Below are 21799 nucleotides of genomic sequence, written 5' to 3'. Positions count from 1 at the left end.
CTGATGAGAATTGTCGGAGCGACTAATCTAACCCCGTCTGCGTGTGGTGGGCGACTTGGCCGAGGGCTTGGGCGATATTCCAGTACTTTCAGCAGCAGGAATCTTTTCCAGTGGCCTAGAGGCTCGAGCAGGCCGCTTCTTGGGCTGCGCCGGGCTCTTCCAGTAGTAGACCATCTGTGCTGCCAGGATAACGTTCAGGACAAACCCAGCAATGAATCCATACAGAATGAGCTTGTCGTCAACTTCTTGCAGCGTAGTAAAGATCCGAGAAAGGGAACCGACGAGGTAGTTGAACACCTGTCAAGTCAGTTGTGTATACTCAATATCAGTAGACAGAAAACTTACCGCAAAGGCACTCAGCTGTCCGGTTCCTCCCTCGCGCCAGATCGTGTAGATTTGAGGTGCCTTGCTGGCCACACCGAGCGCACCAGCACCAGCCTGTAGATACGACATGGTCTGCGCATCCACCAAGGTCTGGTCAAAGAGCAGCGCATACACACTGGCGGCAACCACTGCAATGAAGGCCGCAGCAGCCGTAGGGCGATCCGCGAAGGTCAATACCAAAACTCCAACGATCACATCCTGCACCGCAATCAAGGCAGACTCTCCGTATGTGCTGAAGGGGAACTGGTTGCGCACGCCGTAGGACAGAGTGATCAACAGACTGGCGGTTTCGAGGGCGTAGGAGACAAAGGATACGCCAGCGGAGGATCGCGAGCGGATAAGCTTCAGGATCTGCGGAACCTTCACGATGGCACTCGCACCCACGATGGCAATACCAAGAGCCTTGGAGATAGCAAGGGACGTGCAGGCAGGATCCTTGGTGACATCAAGATCGAGGAGGAGGGCGCTGTGGCATGGCGATCCGACCAAGGAGATGATGACATCGTGGACAGGTTGCGGGAGAGCGGAGGAGATAGGACGGAGAACGGGTTGAAGAGGGTCAATAACAACCTTTTGAAGCGTATCCATGGCGAGAGAGTACAGGCCAAAGGACGTTTCTGGGTTTTGATTGAGGATGAATTTGCCAACGGAGCACGATGGTTCTTAAGAGCAACAACAACTATCGGGGCGGTATGGTACATTCCTGCGGTTGTGGTCTTTGTGCCTCGCCGGGGAATTTCTGCTCCGTCAATCGCGACTCTTCCGAGATTCGTCTATCTCATGATCTAGATTGTCCTATCGTGGTTTAATATCGTTCCATCCATGTTCCTTCCGCCATGATTGTTCTCCGGTCCTCGTTGCTGAGGTCTGGATTGGCGCGAGATCCTGCTCGCCTGTGTTCCCAATGCTTCTCACGACTTTCACCATCACGGCGACCTGTCGCAGTTCGCAGCTTCCTCTCCTCATCTCGGCTGCGGGCTGGCATTGCCGATCATGAATCAGCCCCCTCGACTATTCAAAAGACTTATTTCTCTGCCAATCGGACCGCAGACGGCTCCACGGACAAAGATGGCTTACTGGCATCCTTATCCGCCGTCAATAGCTCCCCTCGAAGTATTGCCGACAATCCATTGTCACAGGATGCAGCCGGTTCGGAGTCGATTGCTTCACAATCTACCTCACAAGAGTTACCTCATCGCCGGAGGAAGCGGTTAAAGGAAGAGGCGGCCAAGAATAATGCTGCAGAAACCGAACTCCCTCCTGATGCCTCGTCGCAACTGTCCACCCTCTCGTCAGCCCTCCCTGCGACTTCCCTACGCCGCAAGTTGGCCGCGTTTCTCGCCCTCACGAAGCCTCGTCTCTCGTTCCTGATCGTATTGACGACTACCTCCGCATATGGGATGTACCCTATCTCCTCTCTTCTCACGCTTGACCCTTCAATGACTCCTCTACCGACCCTCTCGACCTCAACCTTGACCTTTCTCTACCTGACGGCAGGAACCTTCTTGTCTTCATGCAGTGCCAATACCTTGAATATGCTCCTTGAACCTAAATACGATGCCCTCATGTCGCGGACACGGAACCGGCCGTTAGTGCGCGGGCTGCTGTCACGCCGTGCTGCTGTATTATTTGCGATTGCGACTGCTGCTGCAGGTCTCGGTTTGCTATACATTGGAACGAACCCTACGACTACCGCGCTCTCCGCCGGTAATATCTGTCTCTACGCCTTTGTGTATACACCACTGAAGCGTATATCCGTGATCAACACCTGGGTAGGCGCCGTGGTAGGGGGCATTCCCCCGTTGATGGGTTGGACCGCTGCGGCAGGCCAGACAGCAACCACTGGCCACGACAGCTGGCGGGATATGTTGTTCAGCAAGGACAGCATCGGTGGCTGGCTCCTGGGTGGCATTCTCTTCACATGGCAATTTCCTCATTTCAATGCTTTGTCCTACATGATCCGCGAGGAGTACAAAGCAGCCGGGTACAGGATGCTCGCTTGGACTAATCCAGCTGCAAATGCCCGTGTCGCACTACGATATTCTATTCTCATGTTTCCATTCTCCATCGGTCTCTGGTGGGTCGGGATAGTCGGTAATGGCTTCCTGGTTGGCAGCACCGTTGCCAATGGCTGGCTAGTCAAAGAGGCCTACAAATTCTGGCGGCATCAGGGCGCCAACGGCAGTGCTAGACGCCTCTTCTGGGCCAGTATTTGGCAGCTGCCAATCCTCCTTGTCGGTGGTCTGGTGACGAAGAAAGGTCTCTGGGATGGTGTTTGGAACAATATTTTCGGCCAGCCTGTGGAAGACGAGGACGACTATCTCTACGAAGATGAGGATGAAGGGGCAGAGGTGGAGCGCAGGATGATACCTGCGAAGACGAGTAGCTCGTGATTCTTCCTTTCGATTTATCAGCGCAATTCGACACTGATATTGATCCTGTTACAGCATTTTATTATACTAGACCGCCTTTTTGGCATGGGAGGCTGGCGTCGTTGTATAACACTTTTGTTTAAACTTTCACCCATGATGATCCTCAATGTGTAGATATAGCCTCAACTTGATCGATTCAGGTAGTTTTCTCTATGGCACCTTAAAAGAGGGGATGTCGCTGTAACGTACCTCTTACTCCAACTGATAAGATTGAGTTCTGTATCACAATCTACTCGCACTTAAACCAAGACTATATGGGTGTATCTATGAGACATCTATTTACAGATATTCCCAAAAAAGCCCGTGAGAAGAGATTGGGTATCATGTCTATACTAATGTACATTTCAGTCGAGCGGCTTCCGGAAACTGCATATTCATACACTCATTCATCCTTTAAACGAAGGTGATAGGTTTCTAACGCTTCTTCCGTCATCATGCTAGGAGCCTTGACCATGGCATCATCGCCACCCTTGCCCGTCTTAGGGAATGCAATCACATCCCGCACCGATTCCTTGCCCAGCATGACAGCGACGAGCCGGTCGAAGCCGAGCGCTAGTCCAGCATGCGGCGGACATCCGGCCCGCAAGGCATCCAGCAGATGGGAAAAGTCAGCCAGCCTCTCCGGCTTCATCTGAAGGATATCTCGGAGGATGAATTCTTGCACGGCGGCGTCGTGGATACGGCGACTGCCACCGCCCAATTCGACTCCGTTTACGACGAGGTCATAGTGATCAGCCACCGCCTTTGTGGGATCTGTCAAGAGCTGGTCGACGTCTGCGGCGGTCTTGGGTGCGGTAAACGGGTGGTGTGTGGATGAGATGCCCGCTGCACCGCCCTGGCCTGGTTCCGAATCACTGGAGGGCGAGAATAGGGGGAAGTCCACCACCCAGAGGAAGTCGAACCCCGTGGGCGCGGGCTTGAATCCGGAGGAGACTGCAGCGGTGTGGAGTGCGCGGCGGAAGTCACCGATTGGAGTGGAGCCACCGGCGAAGGGGGCTCTTTCACGGGCTTGGATGACAATCAGATCGCCGTGATCGGGGTCTAGGAGTTCCTCGACGCGTTCAGCAGCTTCAAAACCGAATGGCTGGAGGCCACACAAAGGTTTCTTGGCGTCGTACACGAAGACCCCTGGGCCACCTTCAGGGTTGTTGTTAAATGGAGCACCAGCTGGGGAGTCGAGGAATTGCTTGATGAAATCGTAGGTTGCGAGCGGGTCATTGTCGTTGCCCTCAAATTTGAAGGCCTCGATGATGGGGTCGGTCAAGGGAGTTATCTTGTTGACTAGGTCGACAGGCAAAAGATAGTCGATCTTGAAAATCTCCATTCCAAATCTTGTATCGGGTTTGTCTGACCCATAGCGGCTCATTGCGTCCTGATATGACATTCTCCGGAACGGTCCAGAGGGCGCCTCGTCTTTCATCAAGATGGACCAAAGCCTGCGGATTATCCCTTCAACAGTCCGCATGACATCCTCTCCTGTAGCGAAAGACATCTCCAGATCGAGCTGAGCGAGGAGCTTATGTTAGATCACAGTATGAAGGTGGACAATAAGATTCAGAGCTCACCTGAGTGAATTCTGGTTGTCTATCCGCTCGGAGATCTTCGTCGCGGAAACAGCGCGCAAACTGGTAGTATCTTGGTATACCACTTGCCATGAGGATCTGCTTATATTGCTGAGGGCTCTGAGGTAAAGCGTAAGCCAGACCACGCCTCCGAGTCGGCACCAGAAACTCGCGAGCACCCTCTGGAGTTGACTTGAAAAGAAGAGGCGTTTCGATCTCCACAAAAGGAGGCCGGCATTGTTCCAGCTCTTCCTTGCATATATTGCGAACTTGAGCGCGGAATCGCAGGGCATCCCGGAGTTCACTGTCGGAGCGCAGTTGAAGATATCTATGTTCTGGAGCAAATGCAGTCCCTGGAGTCATGATAATGTCTTTAGGGAATTCATTCAGAGGATCAATGTCCGCAATGTGCACCTCCCAGCAGTCGCTGTGCTCGGTATCCGATCCCTTTCCCTTCTTCGGCTGCACGATGCCCCGTACAACCACCGGACTATTCGCATTAATTGACCTTAGCTTCTCAAGAGGGCTATTTTTAATAAACGAGACAAGTTGAATGCTGTGTTTCATGGTAGGATCTGTCAGGCGAGCAAAAGATAGCTTTTTGGAAAGGTCGGAGCGGGGTCCGAGATATCCATGAAGCTGGACCTCCTGTCCTGCAGATACATTTGCGAGGAAAGTCTCGAAATCGCTCGTGGCTGGTGGGAACTCAACTATATCATACAACTTTAGCATTTAACGCTGCGGAGGACGAGAACTGTGTTAAAATGCAACAGAACGGGTTCTTCATACCGGCCTTTTTATACCGCTCTAAAAAGGGTCGAGGAGAAGTAGGATTATCTTGCTGTTCGAGCAGGCAATGTCTCCTGTGAAAGGTCCTAACAGAAGAGGGACCTTTCAGTCCATTGCGCAGTCCTGATGGCCGACTGCGGAGGTAATTGGAGATTTCAATATAGCTCGTGCGGAGACGAGGTGAGTAACGTCCCACATTGCTCAGAAGCATACCGAGCCGTGTCTGATGGACAGCTTATAAAAAGTTGCAGTTCTGATAGTCCCCAATAGGCAATAGAGCTGGTATCAATGCGTTCCAAATTGACTTCAAATCCAAGCATGATCGAAAGATATCCAGTCGGATCTCCTCATTGTTGAATGTATCGCAAGCTTATCCGGCAGAAATTTACCGCTCATCCGATTGGGAATAGTGTCTCCTAGCCCACTACAAAATATAAAACCTCCCAGGATCCACACTAGTTATTTTCCTTTTTTCTTCATCCTTCCAAGTTTTGTACAGGTGAGTTGTAGCTCTCAAGATTCCGCTACGAGAATCGCGCAGAACGATTTTCTAACATATCCCTTTAGATGATGAAAGCCTAGTGTGTTATATTTGATCTATCGCTCCTCTCTGAGCCTTGTGGCTCTCCCTTCGGGGTTCAAGGGCTGCTTGACTCGGGATGGAGGGAGGATGATAAAGGCGTTCGGCACATCTCCTTGTTACTTCGACGGACGCGATGAAGGCATCTCTGATCCCAAATACATTACTTGGTGGTGTTAGCTCCTCCATGGAGCTTCCATGTGACCTAGGATCCTAGAAATGTGCTACGGCCCCTTTTTTGGTGCTGTAGCACATTCATGATAGGAATCTTCGGACATAAGATTGGACTCCTCAATGCTAGAGTAGCTGAAATAATTGAGCAATGCAATTGATTACCTACTTTGAGCATACCCTCTTTTGCGCTGCCGACTTTTTAAGACTTTTCCAGCAGTATATCTATTCAACACATTTACCTTCCCTCCAGCTACCAGCTACTATTTTCCCTGACTTAGAAACGTAGTCTTATTGAATTTCTCACTTGACGGCCTTGCGTAAGAGAAAATCTGTATTTCCATTTGATCCTAAGCTCAACGCAGTTATTTACGACGATTGACCTTTTTCTTGGTTGGAGCAGCTCCGCATTAATATTTATCCGTTGGAGAGAGCAGTTGATCGGCTTCTTATCATCGCCGATAGTGATAAATTCCTATTCCGTCAGGCCGGGTTATATGCTTCGCTGACCTGCATTAAAACCAATTAACCGCTTTCAACTTGCGGTTAATTGAGGTGCCAGTTCGAGGTTCCACCAATGAAGCCGCAATTGTTGTCTTTGCCTCGTGCAGGACGCTTGCGCATTCCGGTTACCCTAAAGACAACAATGCAGACGGGCTACGGTGCGCGCAGCTACATGCGAACTGCTCAGATTGCGCGGAAATGTTCCTTAGGTGCACAAGAAAACCGCTTTCTTGTCAATTCATCGATACGATCGCCGGGGAGGGAGTCGAGAAGGTGGATTACCCAAAAACATATACAGAAGGTGAAAGCTGGGGAGGAACAGTGGGCTCAGTTTGCTGCGCAGATTAAGGCTGGGAAGCGAAAAAGCTTTGTTGAACATCTAGAAGAGAGAGGACTGATCCATGATGTCGTTGGGTGAGTGGTACATGAATGCCGCCAAGTTGTCCTTGTAGTAGCTAATGGAAATCCGTCTTGAAACTACAGCGAGCGCGACTTACTACACCGCGTTTTTACCGAGAAGAGAGTCGGGATCTATGTCGGGGTAGACCCGACAGCTCCCTCCTTACATGTTGGCCATATGCTGCCGTTCATGGTGCTGGCCTGGGGTTATGTCTGGGGTCTACCTGTTACCTATCTGGTCAGTCTTGCCTCGCCCTGACACCTGAATCGACGTGGACATCATGCTGATACAATATACAACAGCTCGGCGGAGCTACTTCTAGAATCGGTGATCCAACTGGGAGGTTGAAAGGACGAGAGGCGATGGATTCGTCGGTCCGGAAGGCAAATATGGCGAGCATGCACATGCAGCTGAAAAAGTTGGGTGCCTCTGTGGAGCAATACGGCAAGAAACACGGATATCACAAAGAGAAGATCTGGCGGCGAGCTTTGGTGAACAACAACACATGGTGGAATTCGACATCATTCTTGGAAGTGCTACGGGACCTGGGCGCCCATACACGGCTTGGTCCCATGCTGGGCAGAGAGACGTGAGTCTAATTGCTATCTTTCATTCGGTCGGTCATACGATTACTGATCTCGATGATTATAGCGTGAAGAACCGGATGACCAAAGGAGACGGAATGTCTTTTGCGGAGTTCACATATCCCCTACTTCAGGCATGGGACTGGTGGGTGCTGTTTCGAAAAGGTGTTCAGGTGCAAGTGGGAGGTTCCGATCAATATGGAAATATCCTCTTCGGCATGGATGCTGTGAAGTCGATCAGCAAGAATACTGCGATAGAACAGGACCGAAATTCTCTGGAAGATGATCTAGACAAACCCATTGGGTTCACTACGCCACTATTGACAGCCGCGAATGGTGAAAAGTTCGGAAAGTCCGCTGGTAATGCCGTCTGGTTGGACAAGGACATGACTTCTACGTTCGAGCTTTATCAGGTGAGCCCATCTAGATCCTAGACGGTACGTGCAGGAATCATTAACTTTGCGTAGTTCTTCGTCCGGACACCAGACGACGTTGTTGAGCGCTATCTGAAGCTGTTCACGTTTCTGCCTTTGCCTAAGATTGCCGAGATCATGGAAGAGCAGAATAACGATCCTTCGAAGCGAATTGCTCAGCATACGCTGGCTACCGAATTCTTGGAGCTGATCCACGGAAAGGAAGAGGCTGACGCAGTTGCTTTACAGCATCGTCAACTTTTCCGGCCACGCTCCTCGACGGCTGAACCTAGTCCCATGCCCAAGGTAACCAGCCCGCCTAGCAACCACGCAAATTCGCCCACTGCAAACTATGCCAATCCTCAGTCTGGGAACAAATACGCTCCCCAGACCAATTTCGCCAACATGGGCAGCCCTCATGTCACGCTTCCCCACTCCCTTGTCTATAACCAGCCATTCCACAAGATCCTGTGGCATGCAGGACTGGTCTCCTCTAAAAGCGAAGGCCATCGCATTGTCGCCAATAAGGGCGCCTATGTGGGAAGTCGCCCAGGAGACAGTGGGCCGATGTCTGATGATCTGGCGTTCACGCCCATTGAGACTTGGCTTCCAGAAAAGACGCAAGAGTTCATCATCGACGGGGATCTCTTGCTTCTGAAACTTGGTAAATGGAAGTTCAGGATGGTAAAGATCGTCAGCGATGAAGAGTTCAAAGAGCGCGGACTTACTGCTCCTGGCTGGGAGGTGGAAAAGTCCAAATCAGAATCGGCTGCTGAAAGGACAACAGAGACGAAGTCAACATGAGCCAGTCTACTTCATGCATGTATTTTTAGACAGACCTGTAAATATACTAGCGATATAGATTACATCCCAAATTCACCTCGGATATTGAACTTCGTTGCCCCTAGTACTTTGGGCACATCATGCATTAAGCTAGAGAGAGCTATTGAACTTGGCAGTCCCTTGAGACACTACTCTGTACTGTACGCTGCTTCGAGGCCGACCAATAGCATCCCAGCTGGGAAAGATTTCATTACCATATAAGTGACTCGGCAAAGCCGTATGCACAAGCTGACTTGTTGTCACACAGAAAGCCAAGACATGAGACTTTGGCTGTTTCTCATGCACATAGAACCCTTGATCATCATATCATCCAGAAGACCTTCTTACATCCAGTGTCCTAAGGCGACCCAGTTAAGAGTGGAACCCAGCGCTGAAACTACGGCTAATGGGATTATTTCTTTGATATGACCCTGGCGCCAATGTCTTTTGTGATTAATCATCGTGTTTATGATGATTAATCGCCAAGCAGCTGGAAATATGAGGGCATTCACACAACCTGCATGACTGCATGATTGTATGAGGCTGAGGCGCGTTAGAAAATATTTGGGTCTAGGCCGTTGCCAATAGAGAGCTGGGAAGGAACACCTGCAGCTTCACCCGTACCTTGTGGACAATCTCCTTGGAGAAACTCGACGTCGACACGAAAGACTCCGATGACACTTTGTACGCACCTGCAGATTTGACGGATTGTAACATCTTCGCTGACTGCGATACTCCACAATGGGGCGATCTTCATTGAAGCGACGATTTACAACCGCAGAACTCGACTTGCGATGCTGCAGCGCCAGTCGGTCTCGTAGCCTCAAGCGTCGGGTGATCCCCGTGAAATCGATGTCTGTCAGCAGCCAGTAGACCAGTTTCCACAAAGGGAAAGTGGTCTGGATGCAGGGAGCGAAGGTGGTGATGGTGTACCCACTGCATGACTATAATTGATGAAACATTTTGCCTGCAGCTCAGGGTTGACAGAATGAAGGCGAGCTATACCATCAAGAGATCTTCATCGCTGACTGCAAAGGTATAAAAGCAGCTCATTTCCCACAGCAAACTCGATCTCAACAACAGCATCATCAGACTCAAAGCAGGTCAAACAGCAAGACTAAATCCCAATCAGCGTCTCGCTTCCAGACAAAATGCAGTTCTCCCTTCTCAGCTTCGCTGCCCTTCTAGCGGCCACCTCTGTCAACGCCACTGTGTACTTGGGATTGCGCACCAACTATGATGGACATAAATCCCAGGTGGCATGGTATGTTTGAGCGTTCATAATGTCCTGACATGATCACAAACGCTGACCAGGACTCCAAAATCAGGACCAACGGAACTCCAGAACCCTGCAGCGGTTTCGTTACCATTGTCGACAGTGACAGCAACCCCTGTGGACGAAACTTCTATGTCGACGGCAACAACGGGCCTTTCCGCTTCGAAGGCTGCGGTGGAAATGGGTTGACCCTCTTCCGCAACGGACAATTCAACAGCAACTGCAAGTTCGAAAGCCGCACTATTAAATGCAATGGAGGAGCAAAGATTGCTCAAGCCTGGGCTTGCTATTAGGCATCAGCCAGCCGGGGCCACCCGAGGTGGGAGTGCGCTCCCTAGGTCTATCGGAGACATTGCCATCTGTTGCGGAAGGGTGGAGGATAGGAACAGTGGGAGATCCTGTGCTCGTGCTCATAACACTGCTTTATTATGCTTGATCCATGCCTATGACAATGCCGCCCGGTTTGTCATGCATAGATCGGGACCCATTGTGGGACAGCGTAGGATATTGTAGCTTCCTTAAAGAAGTACATGCTTCAGAATTTTCTTCTCTTCTACGCGTTATATGCAAGATTCTCCGTACAAAGGTACATCTAGCAGAATATTCTCTGTGCCAAGTACCGCTTAGTTGGCCTAGATTGCTGGAGTGGTGTTTCCTGAGTGGATAGGCCATGGGGGAGGCCAAGAAATGATGTGTCCGTAGATAGGACCACTAAACGCGTCGACGCGCTGCGTGACGCCTCCTTATCAGACGATCCGCCATTTTTCCGTCCTGAGACCTCCATCAACATTCGCATTGCGCTTCTATCCCGCTGCTTTCTGACATCCTCAGTATGGATTATACATCATCTTAATTAACACATTGTATCAGCCGAGCATTGATTTTTCGTCAGAATGGCCAAAGGAGCTGGTGCCGCATCCTCTCCCACCACGGCGACACCTCCCTCCGGAGCGCTGAAACGATCCACCTCCAGCACACAAAACATGAAGAACCAGCGGTCTATTCTGGGTTTCTTTCAGAAATCCTCGCCATCGACGCCATCTGGTGCTCGTAACGTAGAACCTGCCTCGTCTCCCGCAGAGAGGGCCTCTGAGAAGCGCGAGACGAATGCCAGCAAAGCGACATCGAAGAGTGAGAAGAAGAGCGTACCGAGGTACACACAGAACTTGACTCCTGTCCCAAGCAGCGACTTGGTGGTGCCTGAGGAGGATGAGGATAAAACTCAGGTATGCTGATATTTCGGACGCCGCACCGTATGCTAGGTTGACAGGTTGCTGATTGCGCTTGTACAAATGCAGGATCTAGAAAAGAAGACTGCTTCGCCCTCCCGTCGGGTAAGACTATCCGTGCAATCGTCTTTGCGGTTGATTCTGGTGGACCCTGTCACTAATTGCGACATATAGGCCAAGAAACAGATCAGTTATGCCGAATCCGAATCTGAGGGTGAAGACGACGATGATGTGATATTCGGGCCCAATCGACGAAACAATCGCGCCTCTAAAAGACGCAAGGTTTCTCCAGAGAGCGAAGATGAATTCGAGCAAGGTGGTGAGGTCGGCTATTCAGATGACGGTTCGTTATTGATAGCTCTACGACCGTTGGCTCTCGGACTAACAGACTAGTAGAGATGGACGACTTTATCGTTGCCGATGACTCCGATGAAGAAGCCAAGCCATCCAAGAAGCGTAAGAGACCGTCAAATGCAACGACTCGCAAGGCGTCCTCTCTTCCCGCGCCTCCTTCTCCAGTGGAAGACCTGGACTTGGATGTTCCAGACGCCTCCTCAGGCACAGCTCTGAAGTGGACCTATGATCCTGAGAATCTCGAACCCCGCCAGAACCGGGTAATACAAGCTATACCGAAAAGTACCGCAACTCCTGCCAAGCAGAAAGTTCATCTCAGGGAACCTGAAGAGCGCTATCCTTGGCTCGCAAACATTCGGGACATAGATGGACACCCACCAGATCACCCCGACTACGACCCTCGCACTATATATATACCCCCACTGGCTTGGGCAAAGTTTTCTCCTTTTGAGAGACAGTACTGGGAGATCAAGCAAAAATTCTGGGACACAGTTGTCTTTTTCAAGAAAGGCAAATTCTACGAGCTGTATGAGAACGACGCTACCATCGGTCACCAATTATTCGATCTAAAGCTCACGGATCGTGTTAACATGCGGATGGTCGGTGTGCCTGAGATGAGCTTAGATCACTGGGCCAATCAATTCGTGGCCAAAGGTTTCAAGATTGCCCGCGTGGACCAGTCTGAATCTGCACTGGGTAAAGAAATGCGCGAGAGAGACGGAAAGAAGGCTGGCGGAAAAGAAGACAAGATCATAAAGAGAGAATTATCCTGCGTCCTGACGGCTGGCACATTGGTTGAAGGCTCTATGCTGCAGGATGATATGTCCACCTATTGCGTTGCGATCAAGGAAGCCATTATAGACGACCATCCTGCTTTCGGGCTTGCGTTCGTCGACACAGCGACAGGCCAATTCTCTCTGTCAGAATTCGTGGACGATGTTGACATGACCAAGTTCGAGACATTCGTCGCACAAACTCGTCCCCAAGAACTGCTTTTGGAGAAGTCCACGGTTTCTCAGAAGGCTCTGCGCATTTTGAAAAACAACACTGGTCCCACCACGATCTGGAACCACTTGAAGCCTGGAAAAGAGTTTTGGGAGGCAGATATAACTGTGAAGGAGCTCGATGCTAGCGAATACTTTGTCTCCCAAGATGACGATAACTTACAAGCGTGGCCGGAGGCTCTACGAGAGGCTCGAGAGAAGGAACTGGTCATGTCTGCGGTCGGAGCCTTAGTCCAATACCTCAGGGTTCTGAAGCTCGACCGCGATCTGATCACGATAGGAAACTTCTCGTGGTATGACCCTATTAGGAAGGCCTCCAGCTTGGTACTTGATGGTCAAACTCTGATCAACATGGAAATTTTCGCCAACTCATTTGATGGTGGCTCAGAGGGGACACTCTTCCAGCTTCTAAATCGCTGCATCACTCCTTTCGGCAAGCGTATGTTCAAGCAATGGGTTTGTCACCCGTTGATGGATGCAAAGAAGATCAATGCGAGGCTGGACGCCGTTGACGCCCTGAACGCTGATTCAAGCGTTCGAGACCAGTTCTCTTCCCAGCTAACCAAGATGCCTGATCTCGAACGGCTTATCTCCCGTATCCATGCTGCCAACTGCAAAGCGCAAGATTTTGTGCGTGTGCTGGAAGGATTCGAGCAGATTGAATACACAATCACTCTCCTCAAGGATAGTGGTTCTTCGGGAGAAGGAGTCATTGGGCAGCTGATTAGCGGGATGCCCGACTTGAGCTCTTTGCTAGAATATTGGAAAACAGCTTTCGACCGCACTAAGGCGAAGGAAAATGGCATCCTGGTTCCCAAACCAGGTGTTGAGGAAGACTTCGACACCTCCCAAGAGCGTATCGAACAATTGCACCGGGATCTTGACAACCTTCTCAAACGCCAACGCCGTGAGTTGGGGTCCACGGCCATCTGTTATCGTGACAATGGAAAAGAAATTTATCAGCTCGAGGTGCCGATCAAGGTGAAGAATATCCCTAAGACTTGGGACCAGATGTCCGCCACGAAACAGGTGAAGCGTTATTACTTTCCCGAACTGAGGTCTCTCATTCGCAAATTGCAAGAGGCGCAGGAAACACACAGTCAGATCGTCAAGGAAGTCGCTGGTCGATTCTACGCACGATTCGATGAGAACTACACGACATGGCTTGCAGCCGTCCGGATCACCTCACAACTGGATTGTCTGATAAGTTTGGCCAAAGCCTCTTCGTCCCTGGGTTACCCGAGCTGCCGCCCTGTCTTCGTCGAAGACGAACGCAGTGTGCTTGAATTTGAGGAGCTGCGTCACCCATGCCTGCTGTCGTCGGTGGAGGACTTCATTCCCAATGACGTGCGTCTGGGAGGCGAAGCGCCGAATATCAATCTCCTCACTGGTGCTAACGCAGCCGGAAAATCCACGGTTCTCCGAATGGTAAGCACGCAATCATTCGCCAACTTTTTCTAGAGAAGATGGACTAACTGTTTTCGCTTCTCTAGACATGTATCGCTGTTATCATGGCTCAAATCGGCTGTTACCTGCCCTGCCAGTCCGCTCGGTTGACACCTGTTGATCGTATTATGTCTCGTTTGGGCGCGAATGACAACATCTTTGCAGCCCAGTCCACGTTCTTCGTGGAGCTTTCAGAGACGAAGAAGATACTGTCTGAAGCTACACCGAGATCGCTCGTCATTCTGGATGAGCTTGGTCGTGGAACTAGCTCTTATGATGGTGTCGCTGTTGCTCAGGCAGTGCTGCATCACGTCGCCACTCATATTGGGGCAATGGGCTTCTTTGCGACTCACTATCATTCTCTCGCTGCAGAGTTCGATGGTCATCCGGAGATCACGCCCAAACGCATGAAGATCCACGTTGATGATGAGGAAAGACGTATCACTTTCTTGTACAAGTTGGAGGACGGCGTTGCCGAAGGTAGCTTTGGTATGCATTGCGCGTCCATGTGCGGTATTCCAAACAAGGTCATCGAGAGAGCCGAAGTTGCTGCCAAGCAGTGGGAGCACACAAGTCGTCTCAAGGAAAGCCTCGAGCGCCGGAAGGGCGGCGGGTTCGTTGGCTTGGGATGGTGGAGTGACGTCGCCTGGGCTCTTCGCGAGACCCCTGCTGACACTCCTAGCAGCGAGAGCGTCTCCGACTTGAGCCTTGAGGTACTCCGCAAAGCTATCGAAGCACTTTGAGCTATCGAAGTGGAGATCATCGGTAAGGTCCACATGGACTTCTCGTTTCCGCTGTCAACTGATTCTTGTCATTTGCTTTTGGGAGTGGGAGTATGGCGCTGGAGTTATTCTCACTGCATGACTGCGAAAGATCCACAGATGAGGTCAGGGAGCATTTCGGGATATATATCACTCAATACTAGAGAATCATAGACCATGATTCAAAAATGGTTTCGACTGATGTGCGATTAGTTACGGTATATTTCAAAAAAATATAGCGTCCCGAGATCGAGGACCTTTTCTCTTTATCTCGTCTCTTGAAGGCTCGAGCACTTAAGGACTCATGAAGATAGCATTTAATCAGGAAACAGAACGGCATTGACTATTCGGGGTATCTTCTCATCCAGCTAAGCAGAAGCACCCGTCATCCCATAGAAGTTCACCACGACGTCAACCCCAAGAACTGAATGAACAGCCGTCGATCAAAAGAAAAGCGCGTAATTGAAGAAACAAAGATCATAAGCCAATTCCACTCGAGTGTCGTCCTGCCATCAGTCGTTAAGAATCGGAGCACGAATCTATGCAGTGTGATCCTCCGCCTTTATGTTCTGCTGGGCAACATCCAAAGCGTCGAGCTCTGCATCAAGGTCCGCATCGTTCATGACCTCATCAAGTTCAGCTTTGACCGTGAGCTCCGAGTCATCATTGCCTTCCTCCGTGGGTTCATTCTTGATGATGACTTCGGACTTGGGAGGCTCGGGTTCGACTTCAGAGGCACCGTTTCTGTCATGAAATACCATGAGTTATGTAACCTTAAATCGAAAGAGACGAAGCAGATGAGCCAAGCAACGTACCCATTCTGGACATTGTCAGCTCCACCCTTAGCAGCCGCTCCCTTCTTCGCAGGCGTCTTTCTCTGCCGCTTGGGCTTGGTAGGCGTTGCAGCTTCCTCGCCATCGCCACCGCCATCCTCCGCACCTGTAGCAGCGGCAGCCTTCTTACGTTTAGCTTGTCCTTTCTTGGGTGTAGCCGTCGCGGACTTCGAGGACGAGGCTTCGCCGGTAGCAGAAGAGCCATTCTCGGTGCTGTTGTCGGGGTTGAGTTCGGCGAGCTTGCGTTTAGCCTTGTTGAACATGACGTTCGCGGAGCCAGCTGTGTAGCCGCCCTTGCTGGCGAGCTTTTCGTAGTCGATCTAGGTGGTTGTCAGCTTGGTGGCTCGTGTTGTCTAGTAATTCATGGGCCGATGTGTACCTTGTATTGGTCTGTGATGCAGAGAAAGCCTAGGATGATGATCTTGGCTTCGGCGGCGGAGAGGCCCAAGATGCCCTCAGGTTTGGTTTTTGCTGGGGATGCCATGTTTGTTGTTGGAGAGGTAAACGGTCGAGAAAGTAGAGAGTTGTTCTGTATGGCGAGGGAAAAAGTATGGAGGCTGGAGGGGAAACAGGAATCGCACGAAGATAAAGGAAGTTGTAGCAGGAGAAGTGAGAGAGGAGAGCGGAAGGAGCAGTAGATATAGTGCCAGTGAGAGGGCCTGTGAGTGGTTTAGAACAGTATGATGGAGAGAAACACAGACTCAGACGCAACACAAGTCAGATAAGAGAAATGTGAGGCGAGGGTGAGAATTGCTTGTGTCGTTGTGTGAATAATGTTGAAGTGAGAGTAGAATCCAGTCTCCAGGTCCCGCTCTAGTGACCGACATTTGTCTTGTGAGTGTTCCAGAAGTGTGCAAGGAGAATCTTTTAAATTACAGGGAATGTGCTAGGTAGTTTGATTCTATGTGTTGTTTTCTTTTCAGCTTTCGGGTTTTCTAGCTTCGCCTCGGTCGTGGTGAGGTTGGAATCTGCCTGTATACATGCTCCCACAGTTCAGGGTAAAATGTGGAGGACTCCTTCCCTGGTTGACTCTTTTCTGCCGTGTAGAATTGCCTCAATGTCCTACCTGCCCACCAAGGTAGAGGAACTGGGTTTGTATTTCGAAAGCTCACTGGCCGTAACAAGGCTTTGTCACGAACCAGGTCTCCCAATCGCACCTCAGTCTGCCGCGGGATCGTCGTGAACTTCATAGTATTGATATACAACGTGGCTGTCGGGGGTAAGTTCTTCGCATATTGTAGGGTCTGCTCCCGCGAACGACGAGCAAAGACGGGAAGCGCGAGGTGTACAAAGTTCACAAATGGGGCAGAAGTGTAGGCAACGAATAGCATCGGTAACGCGCCACCCACGACCACTATTGAAGGTCAGCTACGCCATTTCGGCTCGAGGAATCTCACAACTTACCAGCTGGTGCTATATACCATGGGTAGTCGTCAGAGAAAAAGGCTGGAGCCACGACAAGGCAAGAAACTCCAAAGAGGAAGATCGTCGTGATACGCAACATGCCCAGGAATATGACCTTTCCCGTCCCGCCATGATAGATCAATATCCGTTCTGGAGGTCCTATAAGCTTGCTTTTAGCATCATGTCTGTTGAGCTTGGTCCAGGGTATCCCGCTACCTCGTCTGATGGTAGTCTTTGCGTGTGTCGTCGGGGAGTTCGTAGAAGCACTGGAGCCTGTCAAGCTGCCATTGTTCTCTTTCGGTTTCGCGGCAGATAATCCATTTCCCTTGAATGCGTTCTGAGTCGTCTTGAGCCGAGTAAATAATCTGCTACTGAGATCTCTCTGCACGGATCGGGGAAGCGCTGCGCGCAATTGTGGGTGGAGGAAGCATTGAATTCTCATCTTGAGAGTCTGTGATATAGACCGTCAATTGATATACACTGGCTAAAGAAGGATAGGAAACCGTCTCGCCGACTGCCAGTTTCAATGATCGAACAGAAAATCCAAGGGAATGACGGAATGACTGCGCGGGTGATCTCCGCAACGGGGCCTTATCTAATTATCTAATTTACCGCCGGCCGACTTATGCAGGCCTTCTTAGCGCGGATGGATTGTCCTCCTTGCTTTGTCTCGATTGTTTGCAATTTCCTCGAGCAGATGTCTTCTAGTGCCCAATGTCAGATTTGTGAGAGTATCTGGGCTTCCTGAAGCCAGTAATTCCCGAGTATATCGGAAACAATCCAAGATCGACGATCACTTGCCATGAAAGCCTGCTAGCATCATCCTAAAGTCGCCATGGTTCCGGCTTACGGTGGCCTTGTTCGCTGGCTACTTACGATATGCCTCACCCTGCCATTTCTGCTGCTCTCCGCAGGAGCGTACAAGTCGATCTCAGATGAGACCTTGAAAGCCCTGCCACGACCGAATAGCGACTTCGATATCCACAACGGAGCACTCCTGGCGCCAATCCTGCGACCCCGTGTCCCTGGCACCCCCGGCTCCACAGCGGTGCTCAATCATTTTGCGGACTTCTTCCGCACATCTCTACCAAACTGGAAGATCGAATTCCAGAACTCTACATCGAAAACGCCCTTCTCCCATGGCAAGGAGGTTCCGTTCGTCAACTTCATCGCGTCGCGCGATCCTCCCTGGGCCACGGTGGGTGACGTGGGTAGACTGACGCTCGTCGCACACTACGACAGCAAATACAAACCGGAGGGTTTCATCGGGGCCATCGATAGCGCGGCCCCGTGTGCGATCATCATGCACGCGATGCGCAGCATCGATGCGGCCCTGTCGAAGAAATGGGAGGTTATGCAGGCGCAGGGCCGAACAGATGCAACCCTAGAAGATCAAAAGGGTATACAGGTGCTCTTCCTGGACGGCGAGGAGGCATTCGGTCTCTGGACGGACACCGATTCGCTATATGGCGCGCGCTCTCTCGCCGAGCACTGGGACTCCCAAGTCCACCCGGCCATGTCGGTCTACAAGACTCCCCTCTCGTCCATCTCGCTCTTTGTGCTGCTCGATCTATTGGGTAGCAAGAACCCCTACATCCAGTCCTACTTTGCGACGACCCACTGGGCCTACCAGAAACTGGCCGCGCTCGAGAAGCGGTTCCGTGATCTGAAGCAATTCAAGTCGTTCTCGGGGGACGCGTCCGAACGGCAGTGGTTCGCTGACGGTACGAAGAACGAGCATCAGCTGTCCACCGCCCATGGCATACAAGATGACCATATCCCGTTCCTTGCGCGCGGCGTGGAAATTTTACACGTAATCGATGCTTCACCTATGACGGGGTTCCCCAGTGTCTGGCATTCGTTGGATGACGACGGGGAACATCTGGATCTGGACACGGTGGAAGACTGGAGCATGCTCGTTACCGCATTTGCAGCGGAGTGGATGGAACTGGAGGGCTTCATGCCCGGGGCTGAGGCGCAACCCAAGGAAAAGCGATCTCATCCGGAGAGGAAGACTGAATTGTAAGCCTCGGCCATCACGACCTTGTTCTATCACAATCTCTGTTACACAATGTACTATCCATGGATTGCTATTGAATCGAGCCCCGCTGACATTCAATTGGTCTGCCTAGCAATTAAGGTCGGCGAGTTATACATATATCAACAGTGCATTCTGTAACTAAGGAGCTTTGGGTGATATTTTATACCTCAATCTATCAATTTCGCAGCTGGCCTGCATGAAGGGATACCCACCAGTCAAACCTACTTTTAGAAAAGGTTGCCCAACATATACCCCGTCATTGCCACAAGGCCCCATGTCGGCTGGAGCACCGTACGCAGAATCGCAGGGCCCGGGCATACCCCTTGTAAGCCCCAGGCAAGACCAAACGCTGCCGCACCAGTCACAAACCGCCAGTCAATATCCGCCACAGTCAATGTAGGCAGTCTCCAGTTATCCGCCAAGGTAGGCTTAGTGGACTCCTCTCCCTCCGGTTCCTCTCCCTTTTTCTGTCCAGGCTTCACGGACAAGTAAGTCGCAAGCGACGGGCCGATTCCGAACAGAATGATGAGCGCAAGCGAAGGATCCCATCGAGAGGGATCAGTAAGCACGGCAAAAAAGCGGAGGACTTTTGCCGGATCAGCCATTCCGGAGATGAACAGTCCCAGACCGAATTGCAACCCGGCCAGGTACGAAAAGATCGTCGTCGACTTCTTCGACCGGTCCAGCACTCGGGGGACAACTACGAAGTTTGTCACGAGTGTTAGAGCGGTGGCCGTGACCATGAACGCGAGCTCCTCGATCGACGGGTACACGGGGGTATAACAGGGGATACCGGACGGGCAGGGCGGAATGGTCTGGCCTCCGTTGACGAAATTCGCGGTCAGCAGGGCGGTAGTGAAGAAAATGGCCGTTGCGATGAGTGAGCGTGGCGACAGGCGCGAAAGACCGCAGAGCATGTGGCCGGATGTGCAGCCGCGGCCATTCTAGTTCAACGTCCTCTGTCAGCAAGAAAGCTCAGGAAAGCAGCCGCGATAGCCATTCACCTTTGTTCCCCAGCCCAGTAGGAGCCCTATGCCAAACGTGGACGCCACGGAAGCCCACGAGTTCGGCGCAGGTGGATACGTTGGTATCAAGGATGGCGCGAACAAATAGATCGGAGCCACGCTGGAGACTAACCCTACGATTATGGGGACATTATCGCAACTGGGATTGAAAACGCATCCGGACAACAAGGACGAAACGCCAAAGACAGCTCCATTGTGTAGAAGGAGGCCTGAGGAACTCTGGAAAAGCAGCAAAGCTCCAAGGGAGGTGTGGACGGGCGTGAACATTGCGACCGCTGGCCAGGTTGAATCACTCTAGAATATCGATTGAAATGAGGTTATTCCTCCCATACCACGAATTCAATGGGTTCGTCGAGTCTAGGTGTAGACGTTTGGTTGATCCTCAAGGGGTTCACCATGAAGAAGAGCGAATTCACAAAGCTGTCGATGCGCCACAGTCATTTTCCGACATTCTCTAAGATTTGTTCGGCGATTGTGTGCTTCCCCGTGAATGACGATTGTCAATGGTCCCCGAGGAGCTTATTCAGTTTCCAATCCATGGATGAAGGTTGGGGACAGCTCTCCACCGTCCGCAGGTCCCCGAACTGAAGCATAAATGAATAACGATCATCAAGGGGTAGCATTCTGACTTCTAGCTACTTCGAGGACCAAGGAGTTTTAAGGTTTTAATAGTCGATGAGTTCCCGAGAATACGAGAAGTAGGTCCGCTAAAGAGAAGCTTGTAGAAAGCTCAGTCCGAGCACATCTCATTACCGTGAAGGTATATCGGGACTCGGGACTCTTATAGTAAGGTTTGGTCCCCGAACCGGACTTTATTGGAATGGCTTGTCCTCATCGGAATGATCGACATCTCCACCGAGCTTTCTGGCAAGGAAACCTGTGCCTGGGAGAAAAATTGATAAGACTAAGAGCAGAGGAGGTCCGATGCAGGTTGTCTGTTCAGGAAGAGTGTGTGTTAGCTCTCATAATGGATCAATAGTGGTGCATAAGACCTGCAGGAGAGGCGCATATGACAGCCCCCGATACTAATCGCTTACCAACTATAGCCTAATTGTCTGCAAACACTGGTGCATATGTGAAACGGGTTGTATTGATATTACATGGACTCGAAACAAAGGGAAAGAATCTAAACAACTTTATAATGATACGTTAGCAGCCCTCATGTAAGGGTGAAAGGAGAGACCAGTCAAGCCATCTCTCCAATGTCTCCGTTCATGTCACGCATGTTATATACCACGCGGTCTCAAGCTTCAAATGGGAGGGGATTGCTCGTGTCCTTGGTTGGTGTCTCCAGACCAAAGGCCAGACAAAGGATAGGGGGAACCTTCAACGGAAGTCCGCGAAACTTAACGGAGAAAAGGGCTAAACTTACATGGATTACCCGTTCTTTCTTGCTGTAGAAAACATTCCAGTCGAAGCTTCATCACGCATGGGAGCGTCTCTGAATACATGGCAGTGCTTTCTTCATCAAGGTGGTGAACCTCTGGTTGGTTTGGACAAGGTCGGACGATTAGTATAGCGGTTTGGCTCCAACGGTCTAAATGTTAATTATGCCCGCCATGGCTGCTCACCTACTCTCGGGAAAAGGAGGAATAGTACAAGGTCAGCTTTAGTGTACCATAGACATATTTATTTGCACTGGTAATTTGCAGATGTTGTCAAAGCAAGGTGTGAAGGAAAGTGCAATATACCTAATGATGGATGGAGACATAAACAGTATGACTAAGCAATGCATAACACCGATGATCATCATCTCGTCCCTGACGTTGTCATCTCTTTTCCACT

The 21799-nt window shown here is 50.9% G+C and overlaps 10 protein-coding genes across 10 annotated transcripts; 5 read left to right on the top strand and 5 right to left on the bottom strand.

The window, feature by feature from the left end:
- Positions 1-27: 27 nt before the first annotated feature.
- ALT_5316 (putative monosaccharide-P-dolichol utilization protein) lies at positions 28-972 on the bottom strand (the record flags this gene model as incomplete). Its single annotated transcript, XM_033555239.2, has 2 exons — positions 28-297; positions 346-972. 2 exons carry the CDS (start codon positions 970-972, stop codon positions 28-30), a joined length of 897 nt encoding a protein of 298 aa, XP_033411130.2.
- Positions 973-1220: 248 nt separating this feature from the next.
- On the top strand, positions 1221-2777 carry cox10 (protoheme IX farnesyltransferase; the record flags this gene model as incomplete). The annotated part of the gene is made up of 1 exon (XM_033555240.2): positions 1221-2777. The coding sequence occupies one exon, from the start codon at positions 1221-1223 to the stop codon at positions 2775-2777; it is 1557 nt and encodes a 518-aa protein (XP_033411131.2).
- Positions 2778-3198: 421 nt separating this feature from the next.
- Positions 3199-5110, bottom strand: ALT_5314 (aspartate--tRNA ligase MSD1; the record flags this gene model as incomplete). Its single annotated transcript, XM_033555241.2, has 2 exons — positions 3199-4320; positions 4382-5110. 2 exons carry the CDS (start codon positions 5108-5110, stop codon positions 3199-3201), a joined length of 1851 nt encoding a protein of 616 aa, XP_033411132.2.
- Positions 5111-6564: 1454 nt separating this feature from the next.
- Positions 6565-8623, top strand: ALT_5313 (tyrosine--tRNA ligase MSY1; the record flags this gene model as incomplete). The annotated part of the gene is made up of 5 exons (XM_033555242.2): positions 6565-6836; positions 6906-7059; positions 7125-7411; positions 7474-7819; positions 7874-8623. The coding sequence occupies 5 exons, from the start codon at positions 6565-6567 to the stop codon at positions 8621-8623; spliced, it is 1809 nt and encodes a 602-aa protein (XP_033411133.1).
- Positions 8624-9792: 1169 nt separating this feature from the next.
- Positions 9793-10210, top strand: ALT_5312 (uncharacterized protein; the record flags this gene model as incomplete). The annotated part of the gene is made up of 2 exons (XM_033555243.1): positions 9793-9905; positions 9970-10210. 2 exons carry the CDS (start codon positions 9793-9795, stop codon positions 10208-10210), a joined length of 354 nt encoding a protein of 117 aa, XP_033411134.1.
- A 600-nt stretch (positions 10211-10810) lies between these two features.
- Positions 10811-14693, top strand: ALT_5311 (mismatch repair ATPase MSH6; the record flags this gene model as incomplete). The annotated part of the gene is made up of 5 exons (XM_089599894.1): positions 10811-11143; positions 11216-11251; positions 11321-11489; positions 11540-13932; positions 13998-14693. The coding sequence occupies 5 exons, from the start codon at positions 10811-10813 to the stop codon at positions 14691-14693; spliced, it is 3627 nt and encodes a 1208-aa protein (XP_089455771.1).
- A 557-nt stretch (positions 14694-15250) lies between these two features.
- On the bottom strand, positions 15251-16028 carry ALT_5310 (putative histone h1.3.; the record flags this gene model as incomplete). The annotated part of the gene is made up of 3 exons (XM_033555245.2): positions 15251-15455; positions 15527-15864; positions 15924-16028. 3 exons carry the CDS (start codon positions 16026-16028, stop codon positions 15251-15253), a joined length of 648 nt encoding a protein of 215 aa, XP_033411136.2.
- A 451-nt stretch (positions 16029-16479) lies between these two features.
- Positions 16480-17390, bottom strand: ALT_5309 (uncharacterized protein; the record flags this gene model as incomplete). Its single annotated transcript, XM_033555246.2, has 3 exons — positions 16480-16898; positions 16949-17107; positions 17165-17390. The coding sequence occupies 3 exons, from the start codon at positions 17388-17390 to the stop codon at positions 16480-16482; spliced, it is 804 nt and encodes a 267-aa protein (XP_033411137.2).
- Positions 17391-17783: 393 nt separating this feature from the next.
- Positions 17784-18974, top strand: ALT_5308 (glutaminyl-peptide cyclotransferase family protein; the record flags this gene model as incomplete). The annotated part of the gene is made up of 1 exon (XM_033555247.2): positions 17784-18974. The coding sequence occupies one exon, from the start codon at positions 17784-17786 to the stop codon at positions 18972-18974; it is 1191 nt and encodes a 396-aa protein (XP_033411138.2).
- Positions 18975-19216: 242 nt separating this feature from the next.
- On the bottom strand, positions 19217-20281 carry ALT_5307 (YeeE/YedE family protein; the record flags this gene model as incomplete). Its single annotated transcript, XM_033555248.2, has 2 exons — positions 19217-19933; positions 19994-20281. 2 exons carry the CDS (start codon positions 20279-20281, stop codon positions 19217-19219), a joined length of 1005 nt encoding a protein of 334 aa, XP_033411139.1.
- Between the last annotated feature and the right edge of the window lie 1518 nt (positions 20282-21799).

This window comes from Aspergillus lentulus (assembly GCF_001445615.1).
Source record: "Aspergillus lentulus DNA, contig: Alt09, strain: IFM 54703, whole genome shotgun sequence".
In the NCBI taxonomy this organism is placed as follows: Eukaryota; Fungi; Ascomycota; class Eurotiomycetes; order Eurotiales; family Aspergillaceae; genus Aspergillus; species Aspergillus lentulus.
The sequence above is the reverse complement of the archived record's forward strand: the minus strand, read 5'-3'. Positions and strand labels throughout refer to the sequence as shown.